Source organism: Cynoglossus semilaevis, chromosome 16 (assembly GCF_000523025.1).
Source record: "Cynoglossus semilaevis isolate Cse_v1.0 chromosome 16, Cse_v1.0, whole genome shotgun sequence".
Lineage (NCBI taxonomy): Eukaryota > Metazoa > Chordata > Actinopteri > Pleuronectiformes > Cynoglossidae > Cynoglossus > Cynoglossus semilaevis.
Window position 1 is genome coordinate 8,893,453 of NC_024322.1, and position 23,868 is coordinate 8,917,320.

Genomic DNA, 23,868 nt, shown 5'->3' on the forward strand with positions numbered 1-23,868 from the left:
CAAATGGCTGCAATGAAACAAAGAGTGTATGAATACTTTCCGTACCCACTGTATATATACACAATAGCTAACCTTCATATTAGACTTATTTCCAGAAAATCCAAGGCACAGCATTCTCAAGGCTCAGTTCTTCAAACTCAAGTCCTTTTGGATTGGCCAAAGAAAAAGGTTTGATCGAGAAACGCGTGCACATTTGGAAGTGGGAAAGAATTCTTCGCCGAAATAGACATGACACGTTGTTGTCAATAAATCCTTAATTCTATTCAGTTATCTTGCTTCACTATGCTTCTAGATTGCCAAAGGCAATACGGAGTAGACACAATGAACTGTGCAGGACCAAACAAGTTTTTCATTCTGTCAGTCCGCCGTGAGGGAGTTGTCCCAGAGGTACAACTAGTTCATGTTCTGTAGAAGAAAACAGATGATCAATATTTTATATTACACTAAAACAGTATAGAAAGAAAATGGCAGAGATTGACCATTTTTATACAATAGGTTTATGTACACTTTTACACTTCATGAACAAAAACAGCAACAACCATGATAGTGCTCTCAGTTAGGAAAAGGAAGGAATCTGTCTCCAACATAATGCTTCATCAAGTGGCTCTGCTCCTTTATTTGGTTTCTTATTGCTGTCCTTCAAAGGTCTCTGCTATGATCCAGTGGGAGCTCAAGAGTCACATGGTGGGTGGAGAAGAAACGTCATCAAGACCCAAACTGTCTTTTTGTCTCCGGAGAAGAAAAGGCAACACTACAATCCAAAATAAATGGCAAAAAAAAAAAAAAAATAACAGAAAGTTGCTCCCTCTTCAGCTGAGTTCATTCAAAGACGAACTCTTGAAAACACCTAGCGCCCTCTGCTGGCATATAAAAACACTTCAGACTGCTTGTCTTTTTGACTTTTAACGCACATTTGTTGGCTTGGAAACATGTTCTATCTATTTATATATGTATATATGTACACTGTTTTTAGTGAAATGCAAAGAGATTTTGGTTTTAATTTTATGTCAACGTAAAAAGCCAGAATCAATCACTCAATCAATCAACCAATCAATCAACCAACCAACCAAACAAAGACGTCCCTGTGCTCTGTAGTTCATCTGGACCACAAAGACCTCCCTGTGCTCTGTAGTTCATCTGGACCAGGTTACACATTTCCATGTCATGGTAATGTTTCAAATGTGTGTGCGTGCGTTGGAAACTGTGAGTTTGTCAACAACAGCCACAGTCGATGGTATAACACACACTTCACACACACTAACGACAATCAACAAAGCAAAGGCACTCGTTTGAAAAGGGACTGGGAAAACAGTGTGCGCGAGTGGGTGTGTGTTCATCCAGTTTGTATAAAGTGTGGGCCACAGAGGCACCCGTACCAATTTCCAATAACAGCAACCTTCACACAGATGTGATGAAACGACACTGCACACAACACAACCCTGCACTGAGTTTGCTGTAGATTGGTCAAACCTGCAAACGACTTCTTGCGTGTGCGCGTGTTGTGTGTGTGTGTGTGCGTAAAGGTCAGGACATTTGTCACCGTCTGTCTGAGCTTCGCCCCCTGTCATCATTGAGCCAGCGCTTCAGTCTAACAGTAGAGAAAGTGTTCAGACAAATCTATCTGCTCTGCAGTTCATTCTTCGCTTTACCTTCATCTTCATCGTCATCCCCAGGTCTGTCAACCACGCTGGTGGGGGGGCATGATGGGAGAGATGTTTTAGGAGGACAAAAACTGAAGACTGAGAAAGAGTCAACATTCAAGCATGAGATGTTTTTTTTTTCTCACCCACTCAGGTGCAGAACTATCTCTTTTACCCATAGTTCATTGGGAAACATGCGAGTGGAGTCGGGGATGTAGTAAGTTGTCCTTAAAGCGTGTTTTGGAGGCAGTGTCGGTTTCCAGTGGTTATTTTACACACAACAATCCTCCAACGTTGGCCACAAACTCCTCCAGGCTCTTGAGAAACGCCACCTTCTGTTTGCGATCCATGGTGGGCGGCGTGCTGCTGGCCGTCAGCTGGTTGAAGGCGTCAGCCAGTCGCTGGTAGATGACAGCGTCTCTCTGCGAGGAGAGCAGTGTCTCCACCAGCTCCGAGTACTCCGCCTGCAGGAGGAGGAAATGTCAAAGGGTCAGAAGGATCTGGAAACATGAAGCTCAGTCGTTACGGTTATGATCGTTATGTTCTTAGTTTGACAAATCAGAGTACTACTATTGAGTTAGCTTGGAAATAGCTGCTATAACACTGGTTTTATTGTCAACAACAAGGTCAGTGGAGCAGCAGCTGGACAATACAAAGGATTTTAAACTAGTTTTTATGAAAACATCAATGATGTAGAACTGTTTTTCAACCTTGGGGTCGCCTGAGATGTGTAGTACTTAAAAAAGAAAGAAAAAAAAAAAAGAAAAAATATTTTTCAACTTTTTCAATTCTTATTCTTTTCAAACGTATGATTGAAAACACCACACACACACACAAGTATACACAACTGTACTCTTTCATTTTCACGAGTTCAAAGAAAATATAAAAAGCGTATAAAAATATCAGAGCTGGTGCATTTTCATTGACAGCTGCGATCATGTGACTGAAAATAAAAATGGCTCCGGGGTCACCGTGAATTTAGTTTTGTCTAAGACATTGAATCTGGAACGACCAAAGCTTAATATTATAAAGACATGAGGAATTCAATTTGAACGTTTGTGATTATGTCTCTCTCTATCTCCAGCCTTTTGAGTTCCTTTTTATTCTATTTTTTTTTACAGGGCAACAAAAGAACAACTCAAATTGTATGTGCTATGACATAGTGCATACATTGCTAATGCTACGAATTCTGCCAGTATATAGGGGCTATATAGCGGCGGGCCAGCTCTAATACACATTTGATACGCAGGGCCTGAGTTTGACACTTAAAAAGACAAGCAAAGGACATCAAAACCTGTGTGTTTGTGTTTTAGTTTGTGACTCACTTGATGCAGACACACCAGGGTGTACAGAGCTTCTCCTGCAGCCACTGTAATCTCTGTGTTGTGTTTCTGCAGCACCAGCATGTCGAACACCAGCTGAAGACAACAAAAACAGGGACGTGAATGCTGTTGAAATGTAGGATTTCAATGTTAATTGTTTCAGGGCGGCGTCATGTCTCACTTTGAGGAAGTGACGTGTGGCAACGAAGAGGGGCGTGTCCTTCTCCTGGTTTTTGGCGCACTGTTCAGCCAGAGGAGACAGAGCCTCCAAACACAACTGACTGATCTCTGAGCCCATTCTGACAGGAACATTAAGGAACGGATACCAACATAAAAAAAACCAAACCGTATCAGTATTCTACAGCATTGTTTCCCAAAGACTGGGTCGCGACCCTCAGGTGGGTCGCAAGAGATTTTTTTTGGGTCATCTCATCATGTTTCCCAGGAGTTTACGAATAATGTCTATTGTCTTGGGACACAAAAGTTTGTAACTTTTAAAATATGGGTTCAGTTTTCCTGAAAATAGTTCAGGAAAACTGTTCTACAGCACTGTATAGATTTTTTTTAACAATGAAAATGCAAGTATCTTTTTATTTGTTCTCCAGCAATTACAAATGTAGATTCCAATCTTACTAACCTGATGTTAAGCAGGTAACATTATTGTGTGTTTACTATGTTGACAATTTTCCTGCATTTCAGCGTTTTAAAAAAAACCCTCAATATATGGTTGTTCCTATAGTATCGCAATATATCGTATCATTGATATGTATTTTATGACCAGATTCTTGCCAATAAAATCTCAAAATCTTAGCACGGACACCAAAAGGATACGAGGTCATTCCCAACTCCAGGGAGTACATGAGACTCTTGAAGAGTTCTTCGGGAAGCTGTGGGATCTTCTCTGGAAAGATCTCACATATGAAGGTGATGAGCTTGTAATACTGGTTGCACAAAGAGGGGAACTGGAAGAGGAAGAGGGTTAAAGTGAAAACACCAGAATATGAAGAACATCTATACAGTTGTTTTTTTTAAATTATTATTACCTTGAGCAGATCCTGAGACATTAAAGGGAGGACAATATTGACACCAAACAGAACGACGTCTGCTGCTGATACTGTCCTGTTGGTGGCTGGAGTTCCCTGGTCCTGGTTTCTGAAGACTTCATCTGAAAATGTACATAAGTAAATTACGATTTTGATCAATCCGCACCCGCAGTTATTGATTTGATTTCAAATGTTCAAACTATTCACAGCTCTGGTTTTTACATTTTAGGAGCGTTACCTGTGTCACTGAAGTCGATGAACTCTTTGGAGAGCAGGTTGGTGAGAAGCTCCATGATCAGCAGAAGGTCCTGATACTGATCCTCCTCCGCTGCCGCGTCGCTCCGTTTTCTACACTGATTGTTTTTAGAATAAACCTGCAGCAGTGTCAGACAGGCCTCGTACAATTTCATCGATTTTGTCTACGAAGAGAGAGAGACAGAGAGGACAGGGAGAAAAGACAGAGCGAGAGAGCAGAAAGACGGGTCAATCATCAACTCTTCTCCTCTCTGGTCATGTGACTCCTCTTCCGAGACTCACCTCTCCGAGGTAACAGATCTGTTTGTGAGCTACTTCCACAAAAACCTCAATGATGAGGTTCACCGTCTCCGGCGTGTTGCTGTAAACCTGCACATCGATGGTCAAAACAGTTAAGACTGGCTGTTTTTTTATTACTTCTATTTTACAGTTCTGGTGAATTTCTCTGACCTCCATGAGGCCGATGCAGCTGGACAGGAAGTCCATGAGGAAAGAGAAGAGCGAGGCCACGTTGTCGATCTGCGTCGCCTCAGCGATGCCACAAAGAGCCTCCAGTGTGGCCACGATCTCCTGCTTGACTGCCTCCTGCTGGCTTATTTGAGCAAAGTTCTCCTGGTTTATGAGGTTGAGGAAACGCTGCTGAAGAGGATGAAGAACCTGAAGAAGGAACAGAGAAGACCGGGGTAAATCAGGAATCTTTACTGAACGTGAGTCACTTGTTTAGCAGAAATAAATTCATTTCAGGGCTAGCCGATATCCGATATTGTCCAAACACTTAATTTCCGATTCAGATATCAACCGATACCAAGGTAGCGGGTCAGTAGAGGCCTGGTGGTTAAGGAATTTAAGTGCCGCAAAAACATAGCATAGCAGCTCAGAGGTAGCTTAGACGAAGCCAAGCAATACCAAAATAGTAATAAATACAAGAAACTGAAACTAAAAAAACTTGGCTAAAGTTTAGTTCAGCTCATTTTGCTGCTCAGTTTGACCGCAGTTTGAACCAAATCTGCTTCACGTGAGATTATCTGACATCTCAGCCGAAAAGAACAACAACATGAGCTGTCTCCTCCTCCTCCAACAGTTAGAGCTGAGTCGCGTAGAGCAGCTGTGCACAAATCCACAGCTGCTGTCTCGCTCATACAACACCCCCCCCGACCCCCCCACCCACCCACTCTCTCCACCATAATTACTATTGGAGTCATTGTGGCTTTACGCCCCCATTTATCACCGTCAGCTTGTTAAAACAGAGGCCTGCAGGATCAGGACAAGAACCAGGTTACACCGCCCAGACAAAGACGAGGAGGACAATCAGAATTTCACAAAGTCAAAAGCTGAGGTCCTTAAACATCTTTGTGCAGTTAACTCTAAATGCATCTTCTTTTTCTGTCCAACTGTCCCACTGTTTGTGCCTACCTCGGCCCAGTACTGCTGTTTGGTGTCCGTGTCCATATGGGCAAAGCCCCCCAGCACCAGAGCCTTCATTAGTGTTCGCTGCACAGAGCTGGAGAGGAGATGGAGAGGCGGACTCCTGCTGGCAAACTGTTTGGCCAGATTCCACCAGCTCTCACACTGGACCACGATGTTCGCCCTGAAAAAACAAACAAAAAAAAACAAAACAAGTCGTCGTAATTCCCTAAAGTCATTAGAGGAAACGTCCACATGAGAGGAAACCTGACAGCCCCCACCTTTCCCTCTTCTCCACCAACGTCACCAACAGCTCCACCGTGTCGTTGGAAAGCTCCACCTCGGCGCTCCACACTGACAGATTGTTGACCACCTTCTCCAAGAGATATCCCACAATCCACTGGGCTCCCTCTGTGTCCACACCAAACGCTGTGCTGAGTGGAATGCTGATCTGAGGAAGGACACGTCGGGTGAGGTGAGGCGAGGCTTCGCGTTTGACCTGAGCTCAGGTGTGGGACAAGAGTCAGAAATGCTCCCACCTGTTCATAGAGCTTCTCATCCACCAGCAGGTAGGTCTTGGCCCAGCGTCGGAGGAACCACATGATGTCTTTTCCCATCTGTGGACTCAGCAGTTCTGTGAGGCTGGCTCTGCTCGCCCTGGATTCGACTTCTGATGCTCGCAACACAGCGGACAGTAACCTGAGGGAGGGGAGTCGAAGGATGTTTTCATTTGTCACTTTTTTATATACATATATATTTTACCTATTTATATTGATTCTTGCTTGTTTTAAATTATACCCCAAGTGAGTTATTTTTTTATGGATTATTTTATAATTTACTTTAACAATTAATCACAAATTGTTCATTGTTGTTTCTACCCATGTGTTAATTCGATATATTTTTTGTTGCATTTCAATGCAACAAAACCTCTTTTGGTTTTTCGAACAAGGCCAGAATATTTGGTCAACCATCAGGAATACTAATTTCACAGCAAGACACGAAGACTAATTACTACAATCTTCTCAGGACATTTAACAGCTTCTGGAAAATTTGTTATGGTCCGTTAAAAATAATTCTTTGTGCTGAAGCAGTACTCTCTCTCACACACACACACACACACACACACACACACACACACATATACACACACTAACCAAGTGCTTCAAGTCCAGGACTGAGGACAGTTTCAAATCGTTAGCAGAAAAACAAAACCACTCTGACATTTACAGGACCGAGGTCGTACGCTCGCCTCAGGAAACATAACGCCATCGGCCGCTCGACACCACGACCCTCTGTCACTGCTGTCATTACACACGCGCACGAACACACACACACACAAGTAATAATCAGCTAAAATATGGTCTGAATGACCTTCAGCGGACAATTCCTCTAGCTGCTCCGTGTCTATTGTCAACACAGCGATTATTTATCACGGACGCACAACTTCCCTAGTTCATAATAAAGTTAATAAGTTAATTAAGTTAGTTAATAAAGTATCCATCTATCTAGAGTCTGAGATGCTCAATAAAGTGCTGTGAAAAACAAATCCTCAACTCTGACAACGGTGACTACAGATTCCCTCTATGCCTCAAGGTCATTTTTATTATCTGCCTGGGTATTTTTGGGAGCCGTCATTCAGGAATGACAACAGCCACGACTACTGTACAAGGTGAGAAGGCCGTCGTATAAACCAGTGACTACATAAAAGAGAAAACAGTGTAAAGAAAACAGGGAACCTACGTAGGGAAATCAATGTAACAAGATGAACCGAGCAGAATGCCGTCTCTAACTATAGCAATTCCAGAATATATATCAAATATTGATCAGCTTCAGCTGCTAATATAAGGTACGAGATGCTCACCTGTTTTATTTGGTGTGATTTAAACTCAGTCTCATTAGAAGAGATTGAATATAAAACCTGAATTACACTCCCTGACACATCTGACAGTTTGTCATCCAGACCCCCAACTCACTGAAAGTCATCCTGACCGGTGTGCCCAATCAACCATCTCACCTTTAGCTTTACGACAGCAATAACTGACACCACTCAGTCGTCCTGACACTAAAGGAAGTCTATTCTGGGACACTTTAATGGCTTCCCCGCTCATAAAGTAAAGATGGAGCGTCTAACCACGTCCAAGGACTCCAGCACAAAAGAAAGTGTCATCCCATCAATCAACGTGTCTGCAATGGCTTGGTTATTATAATCAGCCGCCGGGATGATCTTCTGCCACTTTATTTTGGTCCAACAGTTTGTCACAAACTTGTCAACTTGTTAATGTAAGACGAGCCGGAGGACACCTCACCTGATGACCGAGTCTGTGTGGTTAAAGCCTGGTATAGATGAGGCCTTCTCCCCCGGTGATCCCAGTATCTGCCGCGCCGTGTTGATGTCCACCTTTATGGAGAACTCCATCACCTCTGAGGGGATTATGGGAGTTTCACCCTGAGCATCGTCTGCTAACAGATACCCTGTAGGAATGACATAAGCTAGAATGGTCACTTGTGTTTTAAGAAAAACAAATCTCACAGGAATTAACAGATGTTTATCACTGCAGGTAAACAGCAGGGTAAAAAAAGTGTTTGCAGGATTTATTAAAAATCATGAAATTGAATTCCAAACTTTTCAGTGTCATGTCATGTGACAAATAAAGCTTCTTGATTCTTGACTGACGACTCATTCATGCAGCAGAACTGTAACAATAACAGTTAGGAACCCGCAGCGATGCTTTAAAAACTTTAATGATCCTGATCCAGACACTTTTAATGAGCATGAAGTCTCAGACCGGGGTGGAGCGCAACTAAATAAGACGGAGGAAGTTTACAACACTGGTTTAGTCATTAGGAAACACTATAAAGAAGAGCATACAACAGGATGTTTGAATATTAACTTTATATCAAAGATAATTGCTTTGAAACCAAGCCTGAGCTTAAAAAGTAAATTAAATTTACTTAAAAAATATTTTTTAACTTAAATTTATAGTAATTGCAACAAACTTAAAAAAAAAAAAAAATCAACTAAAGTATTTTCCCCCAACTGACCTGAGACCAGTATAAGCCAGTGGATGTCCTCATATAGGTCGTCCAGTACTTTTCTGTCCATTGATGCAGGGTCAGTAGAGGACATGAGGTGCTGTTGTGTCCTCTGGAGTTGACCGTGCAGCCGTGTCACTCTGTCCTCTAACAAACTGCAATTATAATATCAACAAATTTAAATATAAAAAAAAAAATATGCGTGTAAATAAATATGTTCAACAAAAATATTTTTCTGGTCACCTCGTGAGCAGAGGGATGCAGTGGTCCGCTGCCACACGACCCAGCATGCCGATGCTGGACAGCTGGTCTGAGAACAGCTCTCTGTCGTCCTCCTGCAGCTCGTTGATCTCTTCCTCATCATGAGAAGAGATGCCATTTACTGACTAGAGGGCGGAAAAACAAGAATGGGTCAAGATATTTGTAAGGAATGGCCAAAGGGGACGATTTAAGTACAGGGAGATTAGGGCTTTATGGCCAGAGTTGTAAATATTCTTATGTCACACCAGGTTCCGTGTGCCGTCTGGAGCTGCCAGGTGACACTGAATGTAGGAGTTGAAGACCTGGACCGCAGGCTGGACGAAACAGCCCCGAGGAAAATGCTCATTGTCTTGGACAAGCGTCAACCAGGACTCCAGCAGTTTGTCATAGGCCTCCATGTAGATCATATCGTCTTTGTCCAGCTGAGGAGACAGACATCAGGTTGATGTTATTCCTTCAATAATTGAATGTGTCATTTCTTTTCATTTATGATCCCAATTAGAGGAAAAGTAGTTAAGTGCGTACTGTGGTCATTACCAACAGAGCAGTAACACTGACTTTAGGGGGCTTTATCAATGACTGAAGTTAACACATAGAAACCAAAGTGTTGTTATACATGTGAGAATGACCCCAGAGGAAAAAGGAAGTTGCAGTGTTTCTCAAAGTGATTTTTTTATTTATTTTTTACTCACCACTTCCTCCAGGGCGGCGCTGCGTCCAAATGAGCAGGTGAGCAAAGTGAGGCAGTTGATAAAGGATGTGAAGAGTTCGCTGGGCAGCGCTGTTAAAATACTTCTGGGGAACATGGTGATCAGATTAGAGATGATATTGGAGATGCCAACTGCCTCCGAGTCCTCGATCTCAATCCTGGGAACGTAGATAATAAATGATTAAATAAAGATCAAAGGAGACGGAGAAAAGCGTTCTGTGATGGTATCATGAATTTATGAAGCTATGGGTCATTTTATTTGTTTTTCAGGAGAATTATAAAAAAAAATAACAACGCCGCCAAGTTACATATTAAAACCCCACACTAACTGTAACTGATTAATAAAAAATGAAACCTCTTCTTGAACTTTTCCCTGAATTACCAGAGATGTTTTCCAGCCTCTGAGATGAGGCCGAGACTAAACTGGGGTCACTTTGCTGCTTACGCTCTGGGGACGGCTGTCTGGAAACAGACATGAAAATTGATACTTCACCCAAACCAGTGGGCAACGTGACCCCTGGTCTGAACACATTTCCACAGCTGCCTCTAAGGTTCTTTTTATGGTATTTCTACATCGTGAGGTAAAAATCAAGATGTTGAACGGCTGTAATTACAGCTCTCCTTTGAATGGAACTTTTAGACAAAAGCGGCCTCAGAAATCCACACAACATGTTGGACTGACACATTTTCACATCAAAGGCTTAAAAGTGACACAGATTATCAGGTATCAAAATGTTTAACAGGACTCAGTGGCCTCGCTTTAACACAGCCAAGTGTCTTTGCGGGTTTAACGCTGACACAGTTGTCACTTTTCCCGCCCGGAGACCGCGTCGTTTTAATAGCACATGTTCATTTGACTTCCCAGGAGCCACTGGGTCTTTAAATGAGCTGCATGGTTGGGACATTGTTATGTTGATGTAGTGGAAATTGGCAGCATGACTCAGCGACACCGGCCAGGTCTGAAATCAGTGCTAGAACAATTGTGCTAACATTGTTTTACAGTACTCAGATTGTTACGCTTCTACGACGGTGGTACTGACACGTTACTGGTTCTCTTTTGAATGTATCGTTATGGTAAACAATGGCGTATTTGCTGAATGCACGTGCACCTGACTAGCATGACTTTTGTAGGAGCCACATTTTCTTTTTAGAACCAGGAGTTCAACCTTTTGAACCATGCACCTGGTGTGGTGACCCACTTTAAAACATGCTGCCTTTAAAAATGAAAGAAATGCTCTACAAAAAAAAGGACTTACATAGGACAAAAGAAGATGCAACATTCACATTCATAATAAACTCATCTATAAATCACTTTCCTAATTGTGTTATTTTAAAAAAAACTCAGAAATGAAAACGTTTTTAGGCATTTCTGAAAACCCAAATGCTCCTTAGCAGTATGTTTTCTCTTCCACAAATTAGAGACACACGTGATTACGTTATTTTTAAAAAACAAAAAACAAAAATGAAAATGTTTTTAGGCATTTGTAAAAACCCAAAAGCTCCTTAGCAGTAGTGTTTTCTCTTCCACAAATTAGAGACACTTAAATTTCAGTTCACAAGACGATATATATTTAAATTAAAAAAAACAAACAAAAAAACTTAAAAAAAAATCAGTTATTAAGTAAATAACTTATATTTAAACTAAAAAAACAAACAAAACAAAAAAATCAGTTATTAAGTAAATAACTACATAAGTAAATTGATGTATTTTACAAATCCTTAAAATCCTCAACTTTTTTAACGCAAAAGGAAAAAAACAGTTCATTGTTCATTCACAGTTGTTTATATGACAAATACAATTTTTTTCACACATAATCAGACAGATGTGTCGATGTAGCTTTGACTGCACTAAAATATCAAATACTGTTAACCTGGCTATATTTAAAAAGATGCACTCGTGACGCACATGGAGGAGATGAGCAGTGTGTGTGTGTGTGTGTGTGTGAGAGAGAGAGAGAGATAAAGAGACAGACAGAGGCTGAGTAAGGACCTATCAGATGAGGTTAAATTGTGAGCAGAACCGTTCAATCACTGCAGATTGGCCATCCCTCCCTGCATGGTTTTCCGATGAGGCAATTGGAAAAAAAAAAAAAAGAAAAGAAAAAACGCTCCAGGAGAGACCGATTACAGACAGAGTAGGAGGCAGGGAGGTACAAAGGGGGGAGAGGGAGAGGGAGAGACCCTTACTCTATTTATCATGTGCTTCATCAGTACGCTGGTGTGTGTCTGTGTTATTTATACACAGATCAGATCCACGCAGACTGTAGACACACCCACAGATGACTGTGAAATACATGTACTGTAGTCATGGACTCAGTCTACCATCTCTCTCACATTCACTACACCATTTCAGAACCTTTGCATTAAACATTTTTTTTATTTTATATCACTTTTAATAGCCTTTACAAACCAAAATAAACCTGCCTCTTTGATAGAAGTGGCCAGATTATGAATATACACTTTCTTGGTTTTAGCCCTACCATGAATCCATTCTCCCAGTGGTCTGGGATTAAACTCTCCTGAAAGCCAGTAAACTGGGGGACACCCCAAACACTGACCAACACTACATTTGTCAGTGTCTGCACGTGCGTTTTGTGCGTCTCTCCCAAATTTGCACAACAGCTGCTGGTTTCTAGGTTTTGGAGAAGTGTTAACACTCTATATGGCAGCAAATCTCTGTTGAGGCCCCCAAACAAGGCAGGAGATCACGGTGATGGGAAGACAAGCTGAGAAGAACATCGACGAGAATTACCCAACTACTGCATATACTACTGAAGAGACGAAGGACAGCAGTGAGGATCAATGATGAAAGAATCTGCAACGTCTTAATTATTATTGCAATGAAAATAAAATCAGCTGTTATCTGTATGCGCGACTTTTTTTTGTGGGACTGAAACTGTCAGCTCTCAAGAGTCTATAATTGTGCCTCAGTCTGAACCTGGTTCTAATTCACAAGGATTCAGATCATCATGATCCATCCAAGTGAAGTCCTTCTAGTTTGGGCAATATGATGTGACTAACAGGTAACTAGTTTTAAGCCGAGCCATAGTTGGTGTTTTCCTTCAAGTCTAGTTCTTGCTGTTACTAACGAGTTACATAATCTTTAACTTATATACAAACTCACTAGTAATTTTCTTTCTCCGTCAAAACGGGTTTCTAAATATAACCAGCGAATGTTCCTGGTACTATCTGACGAAAACATCAACGAACACGAGACGCTGGATTTTTTTATGCTCCTTAAAGCTGATTGGAGTTAATCTATTATATAAATAAAGCATTTAAATGGCCATATTCAAAATCAAAAGTGGTTGATTGGCTCGTTCCGAGGATAAAGACGGTCTTTGTTTGATTTTGGTAACAATTACTTGCGGGAGACAAGTCCAGTCATGATCCAGAGTTGGATCATTTCTGCTGCGCACAGAATTACTGATGATGGCAGGCGAGGCTTCAGTGACAACTCTGGGGCATGTGATGACAAATAACAGAAAGGATGAAGAAATATTAGGGGAAAATCGCCTCTGACGTAAGCAAAAGAGTTTAAGAATTGAAAACCTAAAAATGTGTTTCCTATGCTGAAGGAACACCCAGGTTCGGAGCAGAGTCGACTGCTTGATAAATGGAACTGAAAATCCGAGTGCACACAATTTATTCCAGTGGAAAACATCTCGGCCTTTCAACTAATCTGCCACTGAAGACACTGTAGCAGCACAAAAGCTAATATCTTCTTGTGTACATGCCAGAGTTCAACAACCAAAAAAATAAATAAATTATTTTTTTTAAATTATTTTTTCCTACAAATTTTGTAAATTCATGCTGCCAATAAAAAATATAAATATATAATATATAATAATTAGTAATATATAAGTAAGGTAAGTAGCCACAAGACTTATTGAAGTGATTCTTTGCAGTTTTAGTCTGACCAAAACACTCCCTTATTTCTAACATCAAAACAACAGTGCTCAAAATACCAATCACTCTGCACAAAACAACGTACCATTACTGTTTTCTTTGACAGTGCTCAAAATACCAATCACTCTGCTGCTAAATACCGACTATGTAGTAATTCCAGCCATTCAGAGCTAATAAACCATTTCTGTTAACTTTAACCACGTTTATTTAGTTTTTAGTTCTGAGCTTTGGGGGGTTCCAGGTGTCAACATTAAACCCAGGATGCTCTGCTTCAGATTACATGAGAAAATACAGATATGTAACCACACTCTGTATTTCGCAGTGTTGTATTGGCAGTTAATGTTGATCTTTCTCCCCCCCACCCTCTAAAGTTTCTGTGGAAAAAAAGCATAATTTGATCCAATTTCACATTCATTTGTTTTGAGAAAACACGAGTTTCTGGTTAACTCCATATGTTACTGGACTGACAGATACAGCCTTTCTGCTCTGTTTCTCACAGACTGCGGAGCTGATACTAGAACGGCAGACTCTAAATACAATCGTTTCCTAAAAATAAAGCTAAAAAAAGCAAAGCGTGAGTCATGGTTTTAATCATCATTTGTTCCGTCATTTGAACAAAAAGTCCTTGTGAGAATTTAGTGAAAAATAAAACACCTGCTTCAACTGAGGCCAAGAGTACGACTTTTTTTTCTTTTAAATACACAAAACGTGCATAAGACCTACAGATGTGGTTTGAAACAGAGTGCTAAAATGTCCATGAGTGAGACTTGGACTTAGATGAGAAGCAGAGATTAGAAGCAGCTACAGCTCCTCCACACTGAGAGGAGTGAAGGAGGTAAATCAATAACCCAGAGTGACTTTTACCTTCATTTACATCAACCGTACACTTCATTAAAGAGAATGGGTGATTGATGAACTTTCCCTGCATTCTAGTTATTTTATAATCCTTCTCTGTTTCATGTAAAAAGTAATGTTCTTGTTCGGCGCATACCAGCAGTATCAGACCTACCCGTTGATCATGCTGAGCAGACCCTCCACCAGGTGAGCCAGGTAGGAGACCTGAGCGCTCTCGTCAGGGAAGATGGGCCCGTGCATGGACGCCAGCTGGGCCAGACACTGCAGGGAGTCCTGGGCCATGTCTGAGTCCTCCCGAATCTTCCTGTGCACCTGAAAGTCAAAACATCAGAAATTCTCGTAAACAAGTGAGAGTTGAAAGTAAATACATGAATTAATTAAATAAGAACTTCCTTCCCATTCTCCATTGCGGTAAAACTTTATCTAATCAAAGATTTGACTTGCTGTGGGACTGAACTAATCTGACTTAGTACATATAGATCTCTTAGTCTGGAAATACTATAAAGAGCACTGAAGAAAATAACAGCTGGGCGAAAAAGTGGAAAACCCCTGCACAGTGTCACTGTTAAAAAACACAGATGGTTTCACTTTTGTCTTCCTTCCCACCTGCACTATGACGAAAAAAAAAAAAAAAAAAGGAGGATGGAAAAAGGGAAAAATTCAGAGCTTTCTTTGATTCCCCTGATGTCGTTTTTCATCAGGCGGGAATGTAACATTCATTGCATGTTGTTGGAGCGAGCGTCCTTAAGCACCTGCACGACTGTACTGTACTCTTTCACCCACGGGGACTTTCATAAGAGGCTAGATTAGATGCTTGGTTACAGACTAAACATGCTGATAGAGGGAGAAATAATGAGGTAAAAACGCTTGCATGGACAGAAATGAAATTACAGGGCAGAGTTTGACAATGGGTTTGTTTGTAGATGAGACAAGAATAAGAACAAACGCGCTGAGCGAGGAGGGTTGTTAAAAATGGTGACAGCTCTGTCTGGATGCGGTCAGAGCCGACTTCTATTATGGCTCCACAGGGAGGTACAGAGATTAGCGACGCAGCAACAGTCGGTTTGACAATGACACTCCAGACGCACTTCACAATGAGAACTGGGAACAGCAGTTTTGTTCTGTTTCGAGAATACATGCCTTTGTGTTCAGGTGCATTTGAAAATGAGTACCTTTTTGTCTAGGAATATTGCATTTTTCATTCATTTCATTTTTTATTAATATTTTAATATCTATATTTTGGACAAAAAAGTAGAATTATTGTTGACCAGTATTTCTAATTACAATGGCCCACATTAAAATGACAAGATATATTTAAACAAAAATTTAAAAAATTTAAAATATTTTTACTGTGCCATTAAAATACACCAATGACTTGACAATAGAATAAACAAACACTCCCGATTTTTTTTTTTACAATTGCAGTCTTCTGCAACAATATATCTTTTAAAGACAGTTCAAATGTTTCTGTCACAGTAAATTCTATTTAGGGTTTTAAGAAATTTAGAACATTTGAAAATTTGGAAACTGCTCTTCTGAATCACCATCCAGAACTTCAAAAACAGGCTCTTTTAAATCCTTAAACAAGCTCAGATTACAATTTATTTTTAGAGTTTATATCATTTCAAAAGAATTCTTCTAAATATATATTTTATTTAACTTTGTCCAGGCCGTTAAAACAGAACTTGTCGACTCCACAAATAATCAGTGTCGCGGCCATGTCGCTTTCGGTTTATAGGCTTTTACATCTCCTAACCACAACCACACACAAGGACAGTTCTAAATTGTGTTACTATGGCGAGTAGGAAAAATAGACCAAATCAAATTTGGGACTCAAATAAAGCTTCTAAGCCCAGAGAAACTGCAACTTGGGTCACATCCTTAAGAAAGCAGTGCAAATCTACGATTTATGATTTTGCTTTTTTCTGAACACCCAAAAAGAAAACCTTCTGCATCCGTTTATCGCTACAATAAATAAAAAAAACAACATCAGCTGATCTACAGCAGGATTTATACTCACGTTTGTTTGTTTTACCCAATTTGCTGAGGGCGAAGCAAGAAATGGTGAGAAGTATTTTTATCACGTCTGTCTTCAGACACTGTGACCCTGGATCTCACAGAAAACAATAACACCGGCTGGTCAGAGGCTTGTCCGAGGCAGCCTCAATCAAACACAGCACGCATGGAAATTGCTGCTCCTGATGGACAAGATCTGCTGAACTTTGTCTCATCTCAGCTACAAGATGCAGTTCACTTGTGTGATGGTGGGGCTTGTCCATGCCGAGCTGTCACACTTTGGTGAGGGAAAAGGCATGATGGAATCCACAGAGTGAGAGGCACGGAACACACAGACACAGGGAGCGAGGTGGAAGCTCTACCAGCGCCGAGAGTCGTCACAGACCCTCAGCAACATGTGTTTCCACTGATGGTACAACAAAATGTACTGCCTCCCTCCTCTTTCTTCTTCCTCAAAGCTTTTTTTTTTCTCTCTTTGTTTTTCCTCTTCTTCTGTCTTTTAATGTCATCCCCTTGAATCCAACATGATGACTTTTTCACTGGCTCCACATTTGACTCCAGCGCGGAGCCCCATCACTGAGGAGATCAAACTTTCAACCTCCGTTCTCAACCACCTCTTAAATACTCTCACTTCCTTTCTCCTCTAATTTTCCCCTGCAGCTTGTATCCACTCCTCTGACTGCTTTTATTTTTCTACTGTGCTCTCCAGCTAGAATTCCTCAATGGTCCAAAGCCACACTACTGGGAACAGATCTCAGATGCTAACGTAGCGTAGCCACAACAGTCCTTTCTTCTGCTGCTGCTGCTGCTGCCCTCTTCCAGTGCATGAAGTCATCCTCTGGAAGAGCTCGGTGAGAGAATAGAGGAGGAAGAAAAAGGGGGAGCTGGAGTGGGTGAGCGAGAGAGAGAAAATGAGAGAGGGAGGAGGTGTGGTAGAGGCAGAGCAATGCCACAGGATTGAACGGCGCGAGCTCTGAAGAAAGCAGCTGCGCCGGCGAATGGTCCATGCCATGCCAGTAATGTCAGTCTGACTATAGTTAGAGATACACACGTATGTGCATGTGTACGCCAGAGTGAGTGTGTCGATTTGTAGGTAATGATGCAATGAAACAACACAAGCCGTACATGAATGAACCATCGTGTTAACGTGGATCAGATGACAGTCCACGCTGATTAACCAGAGGATTGAGTATCAGTGGAGCGTACACCAGCAAAGGTGACGATTCTTTTTTTCTGTTTTGTGCTCAATAAAATACAAACAGTCAAAACTGCAACTGTGGACCGTGTATGAAGCAAAAAATAAAAATAAAAAATACAATTAAAGCTAAAAAAGCATTCAGTGGTAATTCCGCTTTCGCCCCCAGCTTTTACAAATTTTGTTATGTTAATTTGCAAATGCTAATGCATCCAAACAGGACGTTGTAATGCCTTGAAAATAATTTATGGCAAAATATTGAATAGGTCAACTGCTAATTTTGCAGCAGTTTATAAGAAAATTAATATTCAAAATATGATGTTGTTTGTAATTAATTAATTCTGTAACTAATTAGTCCCATTTCTTGTTATAAAAGTTAAATTTTAAAAAGTGAAAATTTTCTTGATCCCGTGACTTCGCAAAAGGAGTACGCTGCTAATTCACTTGGACACAATGCTACATCAAAGACCCACAAAATTAGCTAGGCTAGTAGGTTGACCACTTATGCCTCATTGCCTGCACAAGAAAAACAACGCACTACTGCTCACTGTGGCAGACCACTTCAAGAAACCAACCAAAAAGACCGAGCCAGAAAGAAAAAAGAATAGGGAACTCCCGGGAGGACTCAATGTTCTCGCGTGTTGGGGTGTTGGAAGAATATCGTAAAACTTTCCAAAATGCCTAGCGTGTCACATTGAGATTTGTTTAAATTAAATTATGAGCAAAATCAACATTATTATTGAAATTATGAGCGCACTGATTTGATCGTCCTAAGGAACAAAAACTTCATGACGAACTAAGATACCCCAAAGAGTTTGGATATTTACCAGCCAACAAAAACAATAGAAAGGAAACATTGTTGAACTTTCCTAGATGTACACATCTACTGAAAGCACAACACAGATGCTCAGTGGGGTAGGAAAAAAAAAAGAAAAAAAAAAGGTCCAGACTAACAGCTACAGGCATATTAGAATCAATGTAGCTCATTAGCATCCACCATCTGCAAATCATTGAACAGGCATGAAGGCTATGGCACGACAGCGAAGGAAACAGCCGTTCTCCTGAGAAACATCACTTAATGTCTGACGTTTGCCAAAGACCATCCTGACACTCCACAACGCTACCAGGGGAATGTTTTGGGGGTTGATGAAACTGAGGTTGCTTTGTTTCTGAGTAACAACCTGTACTGCATATGGCATACTGCAAGGATGGGGCATGGACGCATACCAAACACAATACATCATCACACTACTAAAGAACAGTTCAGGAAGAGCTGGGCTTTGGAGAGCCTCTGGGCTCAGACAGTTTTGACATCATCCATATGAAAATTCATTCCTAAGTTCACTGAGGTTCTTTGGTGAACTGGACACTGTCGTCCTGGCTGCGGTCCAGGAACACTTAAACATCGGGTAAATACTCCTTCAAACGTCTCTGTTGTACACAGATGTTGTGGAGTGAAATGACAGGGGTTCACGCCGTTCATCCTGAGAAAATGCCTGAGCCATGTGAAAATACAGAAAGTGTGTGTTGGAAGACGTCGATGCCAAAAGGAGGTCCCACTGGCTAATAAATCCAAGGCGTAGCACTGTGAACGTTCAGCGGGTGTGTTCAATAAAGACGCTTCAGATTAGAAATGTTTGTGTGTTATTAGTCTAAACATGCTGAGTTGATCCTCACCCAACGCTAAATTCTTCAGACTTTACACATGCGTTTGTGCTCAACTTTATGCATTGTTTTCTTTTATAGGCTGTCGTAACATCACGAGAAAGCCCATTACTCTTTGTTAACATCGTCATTATAACTTAATTCCTGAACATTCATTTCATCCTAACTTTAATAGCAAAAGGATTTTTAGGTGCATAATACCTGGACACCACCAGGAGCATTTCATGAACCAGCTTAATGAAAGCAAAACAATGTTGTTGTTGTTTTTTTTTTAACTAAAAACGAGTTAAGAATAAATTTTAGTAAAATATGCAATAACCACATTTGTATTCACTGGTAAATTAAAAAAATAACTCTTATTAAATAATTTGAGGTCATAATAATTTTTAATTTTATTTATTCATTGTTTAAACACTTGCTCCTGGCAAAATGTTTTTCGAGTTTCTGTTAGTAGCATGCAATCTCTTATTATTTACATTATTATGGCAAATTAAGTATACTCTTATTAATGCCCCGAATGATTCACAGAAACACTGCCCACCCCCTACAATTACCAAGATGGAGTTGCTATCAGATTTGTTCAAACTTTATGTACAACTACCAGAAGATGAGTGTCCATCACAGAAAAGCCTTAACCTTTGTCCAATGTCTCCGGTTCTTCTCTTCGACCTCAAGTCATTTTTAAATTGCAAGAGTTGATATTGCAGGTGCATAAAGAAATTCCATATTTTTCCATGCACCTTTAATTGTAAAGAGTAAATGCAGACAAACCTAACTGGAATAGATTTGATTCACTAACCTTATGAGAATTGACAAGAAATGCGACACAAATAACAAATGTAGTCAAGGAGAAAACAAACAAACAAAAAAACAAGGGCAGTAGGTATAAAAAGGACAAACAGTGAAGAGAAAAATACAGGTAGACAATGAGGCCAGAAAGAAGCAGCAGATAAGAATGTGCAGAGGCAGAATTGGAAAGAAAGTACAGGGGAGTGGGAATGAAAAAAGCAGGGAGAGTGAGGAATGATATTTATAGAAAGAGACAAAGCCTGGTGTCTGTTACCTCCGGGGGCTCAGCGGCTCATCCTTCCCTTTTTTTCAAATCAACACTGTGCTTCCAACTTATTGTTTTTTGCCGGTTCTATTCCGCCATCACTCTTTCAGATTGGGTTACTGTCTGCCTGCAGGTGTCCGCTGCAGCCTTATCACCCGCTCTAATCCACACTGATTCTGTTTGCTCATATAACACAAATACACTTTAGCATTGATCTCTGCGGGCACCGGAAAAGGGGCCGCTCAAATACAACTGAGAGCAAAAATAATATATACAGCTCATCGAAAATGAAAGAAACGTTTGTTTCAAACCAACGCTGCCGGTTTTCTCTTGAAATCTGGCTTTGTTTAACTTGAACAGAAACACTTGATTTTTAGCGATCTAGTGAGCAAGCGGCACACCAAAATATGTTGCTCTTGCGCAGGCACAGAGGCACCGATAACGTACAAGTCTACAACACTAACTACGCCACCAAACAGATGCTTTGTTTTCTTGCTAGCAGCAAAATACGTCTTCCTAACAATTGCGTGTTTTACACTGTTTACACAATATAGGCGGGCGTGCGACTTTGTTGCATCATTGTATAGAACTCGGATTCAGATTCGCTGCGTTGTGCACACGAGGCCGTAAAACAAACCAGATACGTCTGATGTGGTGTATGGTTTGCGTTTGCATGCCTGTACCCACTCAAACACAACTGGACGCTGCTCTCTAATCACTCACAGCCAAAGTGAAAATCACTAAAAAAAAAACCTGGAGAAACACAAACAAACTCAAACACACGGCTGAAGCCAAAATTACAGATGTCTCTGTTTATGATGTGTCTTTGTGTAATCTCTCTTTCTTCATCTCCCTCTTTTGTTATTTAGAAAGGAGGCGGCGGTGGTGGTGGTGGTGGTGGGGGGTGTATTGGGGGTTCGTGCACTGTTATCACGAGCTGTTAAAATCCAACAAAAATGGGGTAGGCCAACAATCAAGCGGGTTTTTCCCCTTTCCAATCTCCCATGGCCCATTTCTCCACAAAACTCTTTTCTGAAAATTGCCTCCATGGTTCACTCTCTCTCTAAATTGTATTTTTCAGCCCCATCTATTTTCTTTGTCTCTGCCATTAAATTATACCCACCGCCGTATATCTGCATCCCCAGCTCCATTTTCTTGGCTCTCTGTTTTTTTTTTTTTAACACCACTTATGTCTCCTATTTCTTATTCCTCTCCATTGCTCCCTCATCACTCCATCCATCACTGCACCCTTGAAACTCAGAGATGTGTAGCTGTCACCAGCTGAAGTGGAAAAGAGAAAAGTGATTTTTTTTTTTTAACCACCAGGGGATATAAATCAAACTTGACACTTGAGTGCCAGAAAAAGAAATGACTGCTGCTCATATAATTATGGAGCTGATATCCAAAAATGTGCTTATCTTGTCAGTCACAAGTCCTGGAAATGACCTTAGGTTTGTCTGGGACAGACCAACGTCAGAAATAATCGGACTACTACCATAATCTAATTGGTTGCCATGGTTGTTGAGATTTTTGTCAAAGGAATTACAGGCCGACTCGAGACGTGATCGCGACTGCAGTTTCTTGAAGACCAAAAACCGTGCAACGACGGGAATTGAATTTTGTTATTGCTCTCAGTTTACGATGTCCTCAACCCATGGCATTTCGTGGTTATGTCGCATAAAATAGTGATCATAATGCTTAATAATAATGCTTCATAGTCATATTCGTTAAAAGGCTCACTGTGGGTTTTATACTTTACGCTTGATCACAGTTGGTCGGTTGGTTGGCTCGTGTTTACTCTCGTTTTGTCGACTGACTGCAAAATATTTCTTGCTTGTTGCTATTCCTTCAATGCCAGCATCCCACTGGCCGCTGCAAAAATAATCCCCCCCCCGTGACAACTTCAAATTAAATTGTACCAATTGAGTCATCCAAATATAACCGATGCCGTGTTAGAGACTTGTGAAACCCTGGCAAAACTTCCTCAGTGCTAAAATTATCACTTAATGGGGCTAAAAAGAAAAATCTGGTTAGTTTTTTTTCCCTCACTGAAACGGCATCACTGCAGCCCAAAACAAAAGTAGAACCATTTTTAAATTAGAAGAAGATGAAAATTTAAATAAATTGTGTGAATCTACATGACAGTGAGTAATCAGTCAATTAACAAGAAGAAAAGAAAAAAAAAGAAGAAATCAAAAAGCCATCTGTTTTAGCTTCTCAGAGTTTCAGTTACTTGGAAAGGATGCAAACAAGCGCAGCTTCAGCTGACTGACTGGAGCTGCTACCAATTCTTAACTTCATTATCTCAATGTGATATTTTTTCTTTTACTGTTGCTATAACAAATAGTAGCAATGCAACCGACTAAAACATTTTTTTAACAAAACTTTGTTTTAAATGTGCAACTAAAAACTATCCCAATTAAAACTGCAATTATTTGTTAATTCATTATTATTAACATATTAAAAAAAAAAATCTAACTCATATGTCCTTTATGTGACATAAAAAATCGATTATGTATGTATTGTGTGTGTGTGTGGTTATTTTTTCTAGCAGCAACTTACTGTATGAAAGTTAAACATTCTTTCATCAACGTAATCCAATTTTCTCATGCTAGCATACAGGGACTTAGACAACAGACAAATAAAACAGGCCGTAGTCCTGCTCTAATCATAGCTCAACATGCCTTTGTAATGCACTGAGCCTCTGTACGGCCTTTCAGGTGGAGACTGATGGTCAACCTCCCACAGAGATACGAGGACTCCCCAAAGTCTCTCCACACGTTGATGTAGTAATGCATGTGTCTGTGTGCGTCTGTGTGTGTGTGTGTGTGTGTGTGTGTGTGATGGGTGCGTTATTGTGGTTGTTAACAGGGGCCCCTAATCCTGGTGCCAGGCTCTAATCCAGGCATTGGCCTGCAGTGGACCGTGACCCTGGTGGCGCGTGTCTCTGAGCAAATACACACAGCTGAAGACGTACAGCAACAGCAGCAGGGAGAAGTGCATGGTAACCTGAATGTCTCTTCACACTTTCATTGTACTGAATCTACTTCATTCACTTGTTTATATATTGAATATGATTTGAATAAATTCTGAATATTTTCCTTTTTTCTACCTGCATCTGTAAAGCGTCTATGAGTTTCCTGTAAATATTTTAAATAATACATATTATAAATATAAATACTTTTTGAGTAATATAGAGGGGGGAAGTTTTTGTTACATTTAAAAATGTTCATTGTTATTTATCTTGATTAACTGTAATTAATCTACAGGTAGATGTGACTCACAATATTGGAATTTTCTTTGGCAAAATTTAGCCTGTTTTGCTATAAGCTAATCGTAGGTCAGCTTTTGTATTACCTTTTAGATAGAACTAAATTGTTTTGCTTTTTTTTTTTTTAAACATTTCTTAATTTATCTGTTGTTTTTATATAAAAAATACTCATGGCAAAAGGCACACTAACTGACTATTTTAGATACACAGTTGTACATTTTTACACTTTATTACAA

At 40.5% G+C, this 23,868-nt stretch overlaps 1 protein-coding gene across 1 annotated transcript in view; it reads right to left on the reverse strand.

Moving 5' to 3' along the window:
* Positions 1 to 1,110: 1,110 nt before the first annotated feature.
* Positions 1,111 to 23,868, reverse strand: part of xpo4 (exportin 4) — a 42,168-nt gene continuing 19,410 nt past the window's right edge. Inside the window, exons 8-24 of the mRNA XM_008328492.2 lie at positions 14,586 to 14,743; positions 9,651 to 9,825; positions 9,204 to 9,380; positions 8,941 to 9,083; positions 8,707 to 8,852; positions 7,971 to 8,136; positions 6,204 to 6,363; positions 5,946 to 6,115; positions 5,674 to 5,848; positions 4,711 to 4,917; positions 4,543 to 4,629; positions 4,244 to 4,424; positions 4,006 to 4,127; positions 3,794 to 3,924; positions 3,144 to 3,261; positions 2,966 to 3,058; positions 1,111 to 2,104 (exon numbers count right to left, since the gene is read on the reverse strand). Coding sequence (XP_008326714.1) covers positions 1,907 to 2,104; positions 2,966 to 3,058; positions 3,144 to 3,261; positions 3,794 to 3,924; positions 4,006 to 4,127; positions 4,244 to 4,424; positions 4,543 to 4,629; positions 4,711 to 4,917; positions 5,674 to 5,848; positions 5,946 to 6,115; positions 6,204 to 6,363; positions 7,971 to 8,136; positions 8,707 to 8,852; positions 8,941 to 9,083; positions 9,204 to 9,380; positions 9,651 to 9,825; positions 14,586 to 14,743 — 2,607 coding nt within the window. The 3' untranslated portion in view covers positions 1,111 to 1,906. The remainder of the gene's footprint in view (positions 2,105 to 2,965; positions 3,059 to 3,143; positions 3,262 to 3,793; positions 3,925 to 4,005; positions 4,128 to 4,243; positions 4,425 to 4,542; positions 4,630 to 4,710; positions 4,918 to 5,673; positions 5,849 to 5,945; positions 6,116 to 6,203; positions 6,364 to 7,970; positions 8,137 to 8,706; positions 8,853 to 8,940; positions 9,084 to 9,203; positions 9,381 to 9,650; positions 9,826 to 14,585; positions 14,744 to 23,868) is intronic.